The sequence below is a fragment of the Bos indicus genome, chromosome 1 (genome assembly GCF_029378745.1).
Source record: "Bos indicus isolate NIAB-ARS_2022 breed Sahiwal x Tharparkar chromosome 1, NIAB-ARS_B.indTharparkar_mat_pri_1.0, whole genome shotgun sequence".
In the NCBI taxonomy this organism is placed as follows: domain Eukaryota; kingdom Metazoa; phylum Chordata; class Mammalia; order Artiodactyla; family Bovidae; genus Bos; species Bos indicus.
Window position 1 is genome coordinate 1,663,214 of NC_091760.1, and position 15,640 is coordinate 1,678,853.

The window sequence follows — 15,640 nt, forward strand, 5'->3', positions numbered from 1 at the left end:
CCATGGACTGCAGCCTACCAGGCTCCTCTGTCCATGGGATTTCCCAGGTAAGAGTACTGGAGTGGGGTGCCATTGCTTTCTCCATAGTTTAGTGGAGGAAACCAACTAAAATGTGATTAAGTGAATTCCCTGGCAATCCAGCGGTTAGGACTCCAAGCTCTCACTGCCGAGGGCCTGGGGTTTGATCCCTGGTGAGGGAAATAAACTACCAGAAGCTGTGAGGTGCGGTCAAGGATATGTGATAAATACTAAACACTGGAGGTTCTCGGTGTTATGAGACTATGTGGTAGGTGTAATTTAACCCAGCCATGGAATCTGAGAAGGCTCAGGGCAGATCCTTAATAAATGGTGGTTGAACGATCAACAAATGAGGAGTTTTCTTCAAACAAGGAAATCTGTTCTTAACTCCAAACAGCCCACACAAGATGCTGCTCAGCGAAGATGCTTGAAAAATAATGTCTTATCTGCAGGTAGGGAAACACCTGCTGCTGCTAAGTCACTTCAGTCGTGTCCCACTCTGTGCGACCCCATAGATGGCAGCCCACCAGGCTCCCCCGTCCCTGGGATTCTCCAGACAAGAACACTGGAGTGGGTTGCCATTTCCTTCTCCAAAGCGTGAAAGTGAAAAGTGAAAGTGAAGTCGCTCAGTCGTGCCCAACTCTTAGCGACCCCATGGATTGCAGCCTACCAGGCTCCTCCATCCATGGGATTTTCCAGGCAAGAGTACTGGAGTGGGTTGCCATTGCCTTCTCCAGGGAAACACCTAGCTCTGGGAGAACCCACCTGTCCAAGGAATTTTACGCTGTAACTGACTTGTTGCCTGGAATTTCCCTGTTAGTAATGCATTCACTTCTGACTGAGACTTTGATCTTCAGAAGTTGATGATTAAATCCAAATTCTCGGGCAGGTCTTATACATTAAACAGTTGTCACTGTGAACACAGTCACGGGGAAAGGTTTATTACGTAATTCCAGTCAAAGCTATGGTTTTTCCAGTAATCATGTATGGATGTGAGAGTTGGACTATAAAGAAAGCTGAGCACTGAAGAATTGATGCTTTTGAACTGTGGTGTTGGAGAAGACTCTTGAGGGTCCCTTAGACTGCAAGGAGATCCAACCAGTCATTCATAAAGGAAATCAGTCCTGAATATTCATTGGAAGGACTGATGTTGAAGCTGAAACTCCAGTACTTTGGCCACCTGATATGAAGAACTGACTCACTGGAAAATACCCTGATGCTGGGAGAGATTGAAGGTGGGAGGAAAAGGGGATGACAGAGCATGAGATGGTTGGATGGCATCACCGACTCAATGGACATGAGTCTGAGTAAGCTCCAGGAGTTGGTGATGGACAGGGAGACCTGGTGTGCTGTAGTCCATGGGGTCACAAACAGTCGGACATGACTGAGCAACTGAACTGAACTGAGTCTTGTTAGAAGGGAGATGCAGAAGGCAGGATTGTCTCAAGAAGAAAGGAAAAGATTGGATGTGATTCTGGACAAAAGGACAGAGGGAAAAAAAAACAAAAACGCAGCTGAGGAAGCAATAGGTGTGGAGACTTGGCAGGGACAGGAAAGAGCTCTGTAGTTTTGCTCTGAGAAGACATTGCCCTGGGGGACATTTGAATGACCTGGATGGGAGATCTTTGCCCCACAATCAGATATTCTGTGCTGACCATACTGTGGAGCCTACAGAACGTGTGAGGTCTGCTCAGCCCAGCGACTCACACTGTGGAGCCAAATAGAATCACAGGACCCTGTTCTGGCCAGTGCATGGCCTTGATTCCGGGGAGACAGGCTCAGTCCACACACTTTGGACATTTCACCAGCTAAAGAGGGCTGGCTGGAGACCTTACCAAAGGTAAACAAAATGAACATTTTCTGGTGAAATCTGTTTGTTAAAGATATTTAGATTAGAAATGGGATTCTTCCCACAGTTGAAACTTCCAAATATTAATGAGGTAAAAACACAAGGCTTGGGAATAATGAAGTAAAGGTCATGACACCAGTGCATGCATGCATGCTCAGTCACTCAGTCGTGTCCAACTTTTTGTGACGCTGTGGACTGTAGCCCTCCAGGATCTTCTGTCCATGGGATTTTCCAGAAAATGGGTTGCCATATCCTCCTCCAGGGGATCTTTCCAACCCAGGGATTGAACCCGCATCTCCTGCATCTTCGGCATTGGCAGGTAGGTTCTTTACCACCGAGCCACCTAGGAAGTCCCAGGACACCAGACTGCTATGTTAAAAAAAATAAAAGTAGATTTCCTCTCTAACCTTCTGCCTTACTTAGTGTATCTGTTAACCATGGTCCTTGATCCAATATTGATATAGAACAGATAGTGGGGAGTGGGGGAAGAGAAAAGCCTTTTTTTGTTACAAAAATAATAAATGTGCATTGTAGAAATTCTAATAAGTCCGAAGAAGGAATAAAAGAAAGCACTGCAGTCTTTCTTTTCATCAAGATGAAGTCAAAACAGTAAACACTGCTTTGAAAACTGGGTTTTTTCCCTCCTCTAAATAGCAAGTTGTGAACATCTTTTTTATGTCGTTAAATAGTTTTCACTTCCTTCCTGTGAGGTATGAGTGGCTCTGTAGTGTACTGCTGTGGCTGCTGCTAAGACACTTCAGTCGTGTCCGACTCTGTGTGACCCCATAGACTGCAGCCCACCAGGCTCCCCCGTCCCTGGGATTCTCCAGGCAAGAACACTGGAGTGGGCTGCCATTTCCTTCTCCAATGCATGAAAGTGAAAGTGAAGTTGCTCAGTCGTGTCCAACCCTTAGCGACCCCATGGACTGCAGCCCACCAGGCTCCCCCGTCCCTGGGATTCTCCAGGCAAGAGTGCTGGAGTGGGCTGCCATTTCCTTCTCCAATGCATGAAAGTGAAAAGTGAAAGTGAAGTCGCTCAGTCATGTCCAACTCTTTGCCACCCCGTGGACTGTAGCCTACCGGGCTCCTCCATCCATGGGATTCTCCAGGCAGGAGTACTGGAGTGGGGTGCCATTGCCTTCTCCGGTAGTGTACTGATACAGCATATTTATTAGCTGGTTTCTGATCAAATGATTAGTTTGCTCTAGTGTGTTATTTGCATAAAGAGCAGTGCAGAGAATGTATTTTCATCGAAATTTTTTCCCACAGCCCTGAGGATTTCATTAGGACAAACTCCTGGGAGGGATTCAGGGTTTTGGTTGACCTGGTTTATACTCAAAGTTTAAACTGTTGGGTTTACTTGTGGCTTCCCAAGTGGCGCTAGGGGTAAAGAACCTGCCTGCTAATGCAGCAGAGATGCATACGAGATGAGGGTTCAATCCCCAGGTCCAGAAGATGCCCTAGAGGAGAGCAGGGCAGCCCACTCCAATATTCTTGCCTGAAAAATCCCATAGACAGGGGAGCCTGACAGGCTACAGTCTGTAGAGTTGCAAAGCACTGGACATGACTGAAGGGACTTAGTTCATACAGTTCACTACCATATTCCTTCAGAAGTTCTTTACCTGGGGAGATGAGCTAATTATTTGGAGTGGACTCAGTAGTATTTTCATGGTGTCCAGTTTAAGTCAGTCATATTTATGAGAAATTTCTGGTGATTAACTTATGTGAAGTGTGAAAGTTGCTCAGTCATGTCCGACTCTTTGTGACCCTGTGGACTATACAGTCCATGGAATTCTCCAGGCCAGTACACTGGAGTTGCTAGCTTTTCCTTTCTCCGGGGGACCTTCCCAACCCAGGGATTGAACCAGAGTCTCCTGCATTGCAGGCAGATTCTTTACCAACTGAGCCACCAGGGAAGCCTGGTTTGTTGGTGGGTTGAGGGACACAGTTACACACCCAGATCCCTTCAGGAGTGATGGATTTGTCCCCGAGCTGCCCTTGTCAGTTGCCCCCTTTTGGGGCTGAGTTCAGCTGAGAGCCACCTCCCTAAGTCCCCTCCTTCTCAAGGTACCTCCCATCCCAGAGCTGACCAATGCAGAGGGTATCATGGCCCAGCCCTTCTGCTCCAGTGAGGGTCGTCCCATCTTCAGAACTCCCCACAGGGTCTGCAAGGCTTCCACTGGGACCACCTGGTAGCTCCACCCTCCCTCTGCCCAGTCTCTCTTTCTCCCCTGCCTTTCCCCTCCCCTCCCACCCCTCCCATCTCCTTCCTCTCCCTGGGTGTTGATCACCAAAGAAAGTGAAAGCGAAAGCCGCTCTGTACTATCTTACTCTTTGTGACCCCATGGACTATACATACAGTCCATGGAATTCTCCAGGCCAGAATACTGGAGTGGGTTGCCTCTCCCTTCTCCAGGGGATCTTCCCGACCCAGGGATCAAACCCAGGTCTCCCACATTGCAGGCGGATTCTTTACCAACTGAGCCACCAGGGAAGCCCAAGAATACTGGAGTGGGTAGCCTATCCCTTCTCCAGCGGATCTTCCCAACCCAGGAATCAAACCAGGGTCTCCGGATTCTTTACCAGCTGAGCTATCATACTCCCTAACAAACCTCCTGCACGACAACCTGTGTCTCAGAGTCCAGGAGCAGCCAGTGACTGTTGGGGTTTTGGTTGGTTGTCGGGGGGGTTGGTTACAGGAGCAGAAGTAGGGGCTCAGCCAACCCTGGCCACAGATCGCTGAATGTTTCATGGAATTTCACCCCCACAAGGGGAGCGCTAGCAACACCACAGCCTCTGGGGCAGCTCACACTCAAGGATGAAGTCAGGCTCCCTCTTACTAAGAGTCCTTTTCACATAAGAAGATGGATCAAACTGTATCGGAGAATCTTACAAGACCACTTTAAAACACTGTCTTCTCAAAAGGATCTTTTGAAACGTATCTTTAAAAGCCTCACCCTGAGAATACCCGGATCTCAAGCTACCTCTAGATCATCTTTCTAACTCGTGTTGCCGAATATCGGTGGTAACCAAAACCTTCCGTCTCCATTCATCTATAAACCAGTTCTGCAGAAATCCATCAGTGCTGATTCTCAGCTGTGCCATGCACCTCCCTGGTATGTCCCAATCCTGTCTTCCCTAACAATTGCTAAAGAAACCAACTGTGGTTTGTAAACGTTTGCGCGGAATCTAGGTCATCTCCATACTAGCATCCCCACCATTCACTTGCATAAGAGTATAATTTCAGGAGTGAAGAGAACATACTGCAAATGCCCAGGGAGTCACGCCTAGAAATGCGATATGTGTCAGTAAAAAATAAAGAATTGCTGTATAAGGAGGAAGGGACGTGTTCTCACTGTGTATTATTTGGAGTAATTATTTGACATAGAACATTTTGAGCCTGGGGATGTGGACGGGTAAGCTGCTTTGTGTGTCCCTACCTCTCAGTGTCTGGCTCAAAGCAGGTGACTAATCTATTTTGATGACTTACTAAATTAAGCCAGAAGCCAAAAACTCATGCCTCTGGGGTCTGGAGCATGGAGCCGTTGGTATTTGAAGAGCAGGGGCTTTGCCACGGGTTCGGCCATTGCTGCATGAGTGTCTGGGCTCTGAATTGCCACATCTTCCTTTTTTTAAAAACAAAAATGTTGTTTTTTATTTTTTTAATACCAAAAACATTTTGTGTTGAGTATAGCCAATTGACAATGTTGTAATCGTTTCAGGTGAACAGTGAAGGGAATCAGACATACATATACATGTATCCATCTTTCTTTTTTTTTAATCCCCCCCCAAAAAAGAAATTATATATCTCTGTGAAAACTCCCAATTTTTTAATATTGGCAACTAATAGTTTTATTTTGGGGAAGGGCACTGCCAGTTCACAACCAGCAAACTAACCTGAAGGAGAAAAAGCAGCTCTTTTCAGATGCTCTGGTGTAAGGGGTGTGCACATTTCAAGTCACTTGACATAAACACCCCAGCCTTCCTAATGAACAAGGTTGGCATGACTGTCCTTGTTTTTTCATGGTGACTGGCAATAACCAAGATGCGATGTCTTGTTTGTCCTGTGTTTATTGTTGTGAAGTCTGTTTCGAATCATTGTGATACCCACACGGAGGTGACAGGATAGACTTCCACAGGCGACTTATCGTCAGATTTTAAAATAATCCTCGATGATGAAAATTCGAAGTGTGAAAAGACAGCATGCTCTGTGGTCTCCTGGGTAACTTCCCAACAAAGTCGTGGAAATGGGGCCTGTGGGTGGTAATGGAAAGAGTAGATAAGAACACATAATGCTTTTCTCTTCTCCCTCACTTGGCAAAACATGATTTCTGAGCTGAGATCCTGAGATTTAAAACCAGGTGCGGATACAAGTTCTGCGAAGCCAAGTTATTGAAAACTGAGTTTTGTCTCTGTTGTTAAAGATTGACAGATTTCGGTCTGACCTCATTCCTTCCCCCTTAGTCTCTCTTGACCTTTGATTCAGCCAGTCAATCACCCAGTACTGATGGGGTGTCTGTGGGCCCGCAGACCTGTGCCAGGTACCCTGGGAGAACTTACCAGAACCAGAACAGGATCCGGGCCGGCCTTGAGGCAGCGTACTTACCAGCCAGAGTTTGAGCTGTGTCAGTTCTTCCAAGATGAGTGTGGAACATAGAATGAGACAAACAAGGCTTTTCCACCAGCATTCACACGACAGCGTCAAACTCATCATTTGAATGTAAAGGGATTTACTGGGTGGGAATGAAGTAGTCTAAGGTTGTAAAAGCCATTTGGAGCTGGAATGGAAAAAAAAAAAAAAACCAGGTCCTGGGGACTGAAGAAGGCTTCCCGGGTGGCTCAGTGGTAAAGAATCCACCAGCAAATGCAGGAGATGCAAGTTTGATCCCTGGGTCAGGGAGATCCATCCCCTGGAGGAGGAAATAGCAACCCACTCCAGTATTCTTGCTGGGAAAACCCCTGGACAGAGGAGCCTGGCAGTCTGCATTCCAAGGGGTCACAAAAGAGTCGGACACAACTCAGCGACTGAGCACACACGCATGGTGACTGATGGACACAAGAGCAGCCTGTCGCCAGCCCACCCCTGCACAACTGTTCTGTCCAGGTTTCTGTCACCACGGGGTTGTGCCCTGGCTTGAGAACAGCCTCAAAGCAAAAGTGAAAATCAATCATTAAAGCAAGGTGTGTCTGGAAAGGAACAGACTAAAGAGAGCAAATAAGGAATGATTAGTTAGTGTGGCTTGGGCCCCAGTCATCTCCAAATAAACGCTACCTCCCTTAATCCAAGTCATCAAGTGTAGTTTAGATTTGCCTATGGCTATTTCTCCATCTCAAGAATTGCAAACAGTAAGTTTCCAAGAAATAACAGAGGGGTGGTTAATCTTCACGTCTTAATGCTAAGGAAAGATTGAGGTCATAAGGGAAAAAGTTAATGGGATTTCAAGTGCACATGGAATTTAACAAGCAAAATGAAATCTGGGATGAACTGTGACCTGTCTTTTAAGGTATAGGTTTGAACATGCTTCTCTCTACTTTTCCCCATCGGTTATTTTATTTTACTTTATGTCTTTCCTTTCTTTCTTTTTTTGGGGAAGGGGTGACTGCATGCTTTTCTTTATTTCCACATAAACTTTAACAGAGCATGATTGCTGTTTGGCTAAAACACACCTCTAGCATTTTCACCACTGCAGCCATCACTTTTGGCTAAAAAGAATAAGAAGTTCTATGACATCCCAGAAATACAATTTATTTGTACACTATCTTATACTAATCTATGAAGAGCATCAAATGATATTTCAGGCTTTTCGAGTTTTTTCCCAAAGTATCAAAAATGACCAAAGCTGAAATTTAGTTTTAACACATTACTGACTGGGGGATTTTGGCAGAAACTAACACCTGTGGTGTGAACGCATCTCCAGTCAATAATGTGTTATTGTTTCTTCGTGTTGTCGTACAGATTCAGAAGATTAATGGTTATGAAACATGAAGATGATTTTCATTAAAGAGGGTTTTCTTGGCCCAGATTTAGAATTCATAGGTGTCATCCTCTGCAGAGGGAGGCGAGCACACCCTCTGGTCTAAGGGTTTCTGTCTGTGTGTGTGTGTGTCCTCGGTTACTCAGTCATGTCCGACTCTGTGTGACCCCATGGACTGTAGCCCTCAGGGCTCCTCTGTCCATGGGATTTCCCCAGCAAGACCACTGGAGCGGGGTGCCATTTCCTTCTCCAGGGGATCTTCCTGACTCAAGGATCAAACCCATGTTCCCATGTCTCCCGCATTGCAGGCTGATTCTTTACCCAGTGAGCCATAGAGTAAGTTCTCTTGCCTAAGGGGTTCTGGTTAGAGCCTTCCAAGTCCATCACAAAAACGGCTATCAGTATCAGCTCTGTCTTACATTTCCTTTCTCGCAAAGGCCCCTCGCTGTGGCCAAGCAGATCTTACCAGTCACAAAGCAATTCCATGAGCAATAAATTTCTGAGCCGCATCTGGCTCCTCCCCCCTCCCCTACCCATCCCCCCCATTACCCCTCAGAGATAACAAAAATGGAAAGAAGAGAAGTTTTTGTTCTCTTTTTCACATGTGATCATCACAAAAAAAGCAGGTTGGGACTTTAACCACACTACGTGGAGACAATAGGTCTCCAAACATTTTTGATCATGAACCTTGTAGATAAAAGATTTTTTTTTTGATAAAAATTTTTGAGTGCAACTGCCAGTAAAAGCATTTAATTTGTAAATTCTAGACAAATTCTACTCTACACTGTATACCTTAACAAAACACACCCTAAAAACTGACATTTTAAAAAAGACAAGTGAACATCTATTAAATTGTTCACTTTCCACCCAAATGCCAAAGGTTGGTGAGACCCTGTCTGTAGACCCCTAAGGAGAGTCACATGCCTCTGGGAGTGTCTATGCAGGGGCCTCAGTCTAGAGCTGGTGGTGAGCTGGTGGTGCAGCCCCTAGCCCAGACACCCAGGAGCCACTAAGCTGCAAGGAGGGAGGAAGAGCACCCCAGAATGTGAGCGACACCCACTGAGCAAATGTGTGCCTTTACCACCTCCTGCAGTGAAAAGGAATGGCATGGTCTTTGTTTAAACCAAAGACACGGGACACCCTCCAGTTAGGAACACAGATGGCTGTGGCTTTTTGATGGCTGGTGGATGCTTGTGTCAGATGGACCATCCCTGGTGAAGTCTTGTAGGGCTGCCAGGTAAGAATATAACTAGGGTATCAGGCTGACTGCATGGGGTGCCTGTTGTGGGGCAGGGGCATCACCAGGATTAAAGGTGGGAGAGAACATGAGCCCTGGAGGGGCACCTCCTAGAGAAGGGGTGTTCAATGATGGGCTTTGAAGGATAAATAGGAATTGGTAGGCAGAGAAGAGACGAGGGGGGAGCTCACTGAGGGACCCGAGGAAAGCAGGCAAAGCTGAGGGCTGCCTAGAGGAGTCATGAGCTCCGCAATCAGAGAAGGCCTCATGCCTTAGGGGCAACTTTGCCCCCCAGCCTACATTTTCTGAACCCAGACACTGGAGTGGTTTTGTGGCATGGAAGTCCCTTCATGCCTCTCCTCTGCTCAAATCCTTCTGATATCACCATGCAAGCCAGAGACCTTCCAGTGGCTAAATTCTCACGTGGCCTCACTCCCAACCACTTTGTCCACATTCCTCCTCTGTGGCCCACCCTGAGGCTCCTGCTGGGTCTGGAATGTGTCAGGGGACTTTGTGCCTTCTGTTCCCTCAGCCTGGAATACTGCTCCAAGCATTCCACCACTTCACTCCACTACTTCCTTTAAGTCTTGGTGTACCCACCTGCCATCTTCTCAGGAATGCCTTTCCTGGGGAGTCTGTCTGTTTTCTCTTTCTTCCTTCCTTCCTTCCTTCCTTCCATCCTCCCCACTTCTTTCACACTCCTCACTTTCTTTCTCCCTTTCTCAACTTTAATTATTCCTCTTACCACTATCAAAACACACTATGTATTTTACCCCTTTATCTCATTTCTTTCTCTTTTTTTTCATCTAGAATATAAGCTTCATGAGGGGAGAGAGTTTTGTCTGTCTTCACCTTTGAACCCCCAGTACCTGGAACTGTGCTTGGATAAAATATTGGTAGATGGAACAGATGAATACCAAGCGAAAATCTTACCTTTAACCTACAGAACAACAGGAAGTCACTGAAATCTCTATAGTCTTAGTAGGAGAGGAATGTGAACAAGCTCAGCTTCGGGAAGTTTTTTGTTGTGGGAATTACACACTATCTGGGAGTAGTAAGAAATTGGCCACAGCGAGGCCAGTTAGAAAGCTACCGAGGTTGAGGAGGGCTGCCTGAAGCGGGGTGCAGGAGGGCCAAATTGGGGCAGGGGGTGGTCCAGAAAACCTAGAGAAATCTCCCCTGGCCAGCAGGGCACCTAGGAGAGGAAGCCATGCAAGATGCCAGAGACTTAGAGAACGTAGATGGGGAAATACCAAGGGGCAAGGCTGCAGTGCAGGAGTGGTTCCATGGAACAAGCAGGGACTCCGCTGTCACAGGATCAGGGCGAGTCCTGACTCTCCCCAGCACGGTGAGCCCCTCTGAACCTCAGGATCATTATGGATGAGACAGGAGCTAGAAGCTCAACACATCAACCACTGATAGTGTTTTGGGCACTGTCCTGGGCTCTCTGCCTATGTCACACGGTTCAGTCTTCACAGCCACTTGGAGTTTGACATGAACCTGGTTGACAAGGTGAGCACAAGAACGTCCCTTCGGTGAATAACACCTCTTAGACTGGGGAGTGATTAAGATGAGTCAGCGGCCGCTGTGCTTGTCTTTTGCCCAATAACTTAAGTTGGGGGAACCATGCTTCACATCATAGTCAGAAGGACTGTGAATATTAAACAACAGTGAACTAGTCCATTATCTCAGAAGCTGAAGGCGCCACTAAAATGTGAGTTTCCTTGCCATTCAAGATATACACTCTGATATCTTTGATCTCAGTTGGGTGTGTCATTTTCCCTCCCAGGAGATCTTTGGCAAATGTCTTCATCCTCTGCTCTGCTCTGCTTTGTGAAACACAGTCAGGACTCAGTTTCTCTCTCTGGTCATCCCGTGGAAGGCTTCACAGGTGGTACATTCTTGGCGTGGTTGTGAACCCCTTGGGGTGTGTAACAGGTGTGATGAGGTCATTTTCACTCGGCTTTAGGCGTGCTGTAATGGGAATGATGAATTTCAACATAAACCTCATTTTTTTCCTCGCTGAAAATAGAAACTTCTTAATGAAAATATGTTCTGACTGCTTGGAGCCAGAAATGCAGGTTGAAGAGCTTCATTTCAAATTTTGAACGGTATGAATGGAAGAAATGCAAACCATCTAAAGCGTTCAGTAGACAAAAGCATTTCATTGTGCTTCTCTAACTTCTGGTTGCAGTTTTACTATTTTAAGTGCAATTTTTAGCATGCTTTTCGAGAGTTTTAATGAGACATTTCAGTGGGCACTGTTTACTTCAAATCACTTACATCCAACTTGAAAACAAGAATTAAGAAGGTAGTTGAGTTTCCAACCACAAGAAATATACAAATACCATGTGTATTAGTCATTCATGTCCAATGCTTTGCAACCCCATGGACTGTAGCCTCTGTCCATGGAATTGTCCAGGCAAGAATACTGGAGTCGGTTGCCATTCCCTTCTCCAGGGGATCTTCCCAACCCAAGGATCAAACCCAGGTCTCCTGTGTTGCTGGCAGATTCTTTATTATCTGAACCAACAGGGAGCTCATACAAATATCATAGGACATTTAGAAATGCAAGTTTGTGTGTAACAGACATACAGTCCAAGATGGGCATTCCTAACAAGAACTTTCAGGTGAGCAAATGAAGTGCCAGCTGGGGCTTCAGAACAGCACGAGGGTACATGCTCTGTACCTCTCATACCATGGGGCACTTCTGCTACTGGACTCTAGGTGGCTTCTCTCCTGGGTCAGGGCTCAGGGACACTTTGTGACCCCGTGATTTTTGCCAGCATCCAGTCTAGCCTTCCTACAGTCAGTGCCACTTTGAGCCCCTTTCCCTGATCTAGGAATGGAAGCACTCAAGTTCCCTAAATATGATTCAGATGGAAGTGAAAGTGTTGGTCGTTCAGTCATGCATGTCCAACTCTTTGCGACCTCATGGACTATATGCAGCCTGCCAGGCTCCTCTGTCCATGGAATTCTCCAGGCAAGAATCCTGGAGTGGGTCGTCATTCCTTTCTCCAGGGGATCTTCCCCACCCAGGGATCAAACCTGGGTCTCCTGCATTGCAGGCAGATTCTTTCTTTACTGTCTGAAATTCAGATGGAGCTCACTATCAATTCAAAGGCAGGTACAGAATGGCATGTGTTAAGAGGCTTTAGGGACGGCCTAATGATAAATCTATCACTTAGCACTGATTTCTTTGAGCAAAGACAGTTACCATCTTCAAATACCTCACGAGAACTTTTTTTTTCCATCCATATAATGAAACCATGGACTTCCCCCACTCCCCACCCCCATAGCTCAGAGGGTAAGGAATTTTTCCCTGCAATGCAGGAGACACTGGAGATGTGGGTTCAATCCCAGGGTGGGGAAGATCCCTTGGAGGAGGGCATGGCCACCCACTCCAGTATTCTTGCCTGAAAAATCCCATTGACAAAGGAGCCTGGCGGGGCTACAATTCAAAAGGCTGCAAAGGGTCAGACACCCCTGAGCACGCATGCCGTGAAACCACAGTTATAAATTTGAGTGAGTTCAGTGCTGTTGTCTCAGATGAACAGAAACGTTCCAGGTTTGCCCACACAATTGAGCTGGAGCTTCATGTCATGACTTTTAATAGGACGGGGAGGCGAGTGAGAAGGAGATGGAGAAATGAACCTCTTCTTTCTCCTCTGATCCCCCTGTAGCTCTTGTTCACCGAGGCAGACTCCAGGAGAGAGAGGAGAGGAAGGACAGGCGCACTGGGAGAGTAGAGTGCACCTGTGTCTTCTACCTCCTTGTCCCTTTTCCCCGTTGCCTCCCTCCACCAACGCCTCCCATACCCACGCTGCCACCAAAGCCTTCATGTGCCCCCAGGCCCCCCTGCGGCCTCTGCGCTGAAAATGCAGCCAGTCCAAGTGCACGGCCCCTGGAACCAAGCGCCACCCAACGTGGCCCTGTCCTCTTGGTGTTTGATGCATCCCATAAAGAACCTGCCTGCTAATGCAGGAGACACAGGAGACACAGATTTGATCCCTGGGTTAGGAAGATCCCCTGGAGGAAGAGATGGCAACCCACTCCAGTATTCTTGCCTGGAAAATCCCATGGACAGAGAAGCCTGGTGGGCTATAGTCCATGGGGTGGCAAAGAGTTGGACACAACTGAGCAGACACACACACACACACACACACACACACACAATTTTACAGCATTCAAAACATTTCTAGATCTTTTGCATTTAAATCTCCTGGGTTGGGAGTTACAGGTAATTTGGCAAAGCAAACACCATAACTGGTCTCTTACATAACCCTACAACTGGCAGCAGGGAACCACGCATGGAGATTAAGCAACCCTCACTCATCCAGGAAGACTTTGCGTTTCCTTTTATGGAGGAATAAATACTCAGCTTGCTCTTTCCTGTTGCATATATTCTTTTCATTATTGGCTGACTTTAATGAATCTTTGAAGTTAATTTTTACATGTGAACAACAGGATTCCACTTAACTTTTGGAAGCTTAAGAGGTGTCCACGTGTGCCTCTAGACTAGAGAATGTTTTTCATAAATAACGTGACTGCGTTTAGGTGATAATGAAATTGGAGAGAGTGGGAAGAACCTAGCACTCAGACCGCCATAGGGACCTAAACTGACAAAGTACTTGGAGTTCAAAGAGTTGCAGCATTTTAATGGGAGTAAGGGCTTCCCTGGTGGCTCAGCGGTAAAGAATTGGCCTGTCAATGTAGGAGACTCGGGTTTGGTCCCTGGGTCAGGAAGATTCCCCTGGAGAAACAACTGGCACCCCACTCCAGTATTCTTCCCTGGGAAATCCCATGGACAGAAGAGCCTGGTGGGCTACAGTTCATGAGGTTGCAAAGAGTTGGACACAACTTAGTGAGTAAACAACAATAACATTTAAGAGAGACAAGCAACAAGGACCTGTTGTATAGCACAGCGAACTATAGTCAATATCCTGTAATAACTGATATGAGAAAAGAACCTGAAGAGGAATAGATACACATACACGTATAACTGAGTCACTTTGCTATACACCCGAAACTTACACAACAGTGTAAACCAACTGTACTTCAATTAAAAAAATAATAGTAAAATGAAAACTTGGGGGAAGTTGCAGCCTTTTCAAAAAACTGGTACCCTGCTATTCCAGTGTGCTTCTAGACCAGACCTCTTACCTGCAAAAAGGCCAACTGAACTAGCTTTTCAATTGTGCTATCCATTCTTTCTATTTCTTCATCCTTTCCTATTTAAAACAAAACCAAAAACAGCCTCTGAGTCTCCAAGCAGACAGCCTCTTAATGTTTTCTTTCTCAGCTTCAGAGGTTCAGATTACTCTAAAATGTTTTCGTATCTTTTTTCCGAATTCAGTAGGCGTTAGGAAATGATCAAAGAGCTACCTATTCCTAGTTGTCCAATTACAAAGTTTTCCAACGAAAATCCTAGGACCGCTTCCCACATTCTCACTATGAAATACTAGTGAGAATTAGGACATTGATCCAATAAAGTTTCATCAGAAAAAAAAAGGGGGGGTGGGGACGGGGCACATTTCGTAACGAATTCTACTTTTTTTCTTAAAAAAACAGAGGTCATTGACCAAGACAGATTTCCAAATGTTTTCTCTAATATCCCAGTATATGAAACTTTGATTTAAGTGTTCAGGAAATTACAGGGATCAAACCATTCCCCAAGACTTCGGTTTCCAGGTTTCTCCAAGCCTTGAAAGTTCCCTGCAGGCTAATTACTATTTACTGCTGTACCCCTTCCTGCTTCTGTCTGTAACATTTTCCATCCTAAGAAGGGTCGTCCCATTCAGCGGCGGAGCCTGGTGACTGAGTGGCTGAATGGAATTACTACCAGTGGAAACTATGCTGCAAGAGGGAGAGATAAAACAGCTGCAAAGCAAACCTCGGCCGTTTTTTCCATCCTCCCCAAGCGAAGTTAATTAGCATAGGGAAAATGACTAAGGTGTTGACGTCACCTCTTTCCAGTAGAAACTTACACTCTGTCCCTGTCCGCCTGCAAGTCAAGCAGGGCTTGACTCAGGAATTTGGTGTCCAAACAGGATGCCCTGGAAGCAGTGCTTTTTTTTACCCCGGGGTTGGGGCAGGGGCGGGGGGAGCCAGACCTCATTGCTTTATAAGCGCCAGCTCGAGAAAGAACCTGACAGCTTCTGGTAAAGGAACTCCATCCACTTGGGGCTCGACTGCGGGAGTCGCTGTAGCTCTCACTGTAAGAAAGCAAGATGCACTTTAGAAATTTTAACTACAGTTTTAGCTCCCTGATTGCCTGTGTGGCAAACAGTGAGATCTTCAGCGAAAGTGAAACCAGGGTAAGGCTTCTGATATAATGTAATTTTTTTTTTTTAGAGAGAGTTTTCAAAGCATGATGTTATTTGGTACTATTAGCTGAGATAGTTGGTGGGGATGTGTGGTTCTCTGCGGGTTTGGGGGGTTTTTGAAATGCATCCAGAATGCTTTGAGCCTTCAGAATCAAAAGGTATTGCCTGAGGAATTACCTCTGAAAGAATTTTTTAAAGCTCAGTATTTAAAAATGTCTCTGTCTCTTGGCCAATT

General features: G+C 46.2%; 1 protein-coding gene across 2 annotated transcripts in view; it reads left to right on the forward strand.

Moving 5' to 3' along the window:
• RCAN1 (regulator of calcineurin 1) overlaps positions 1-15,640 on the forward strand; it is a 120,056-nt gene that overhangs the window by 93,622 nt on the left and 10,794 nt on the right. The window contains exon 1 of one of the 2 annotated variants that reach the window (XM_019977671.2): positions 15,205-15,396. The exons of the other annotated variant lie outside the window; for it this stretch is intronic. Within the exon in view, the coding sequence (XP_019833230.1) occupies positions 15,310-15,396 (87 nt within the window). The 5' untranslated portion in view covers positions 15,205-15,309. Of the gene's footprint in view, positions 1-15,204; positions 15,397-15,640 lie in introns of those variants that run through there. 2 annotated transcript variants of the gene reach the window in all.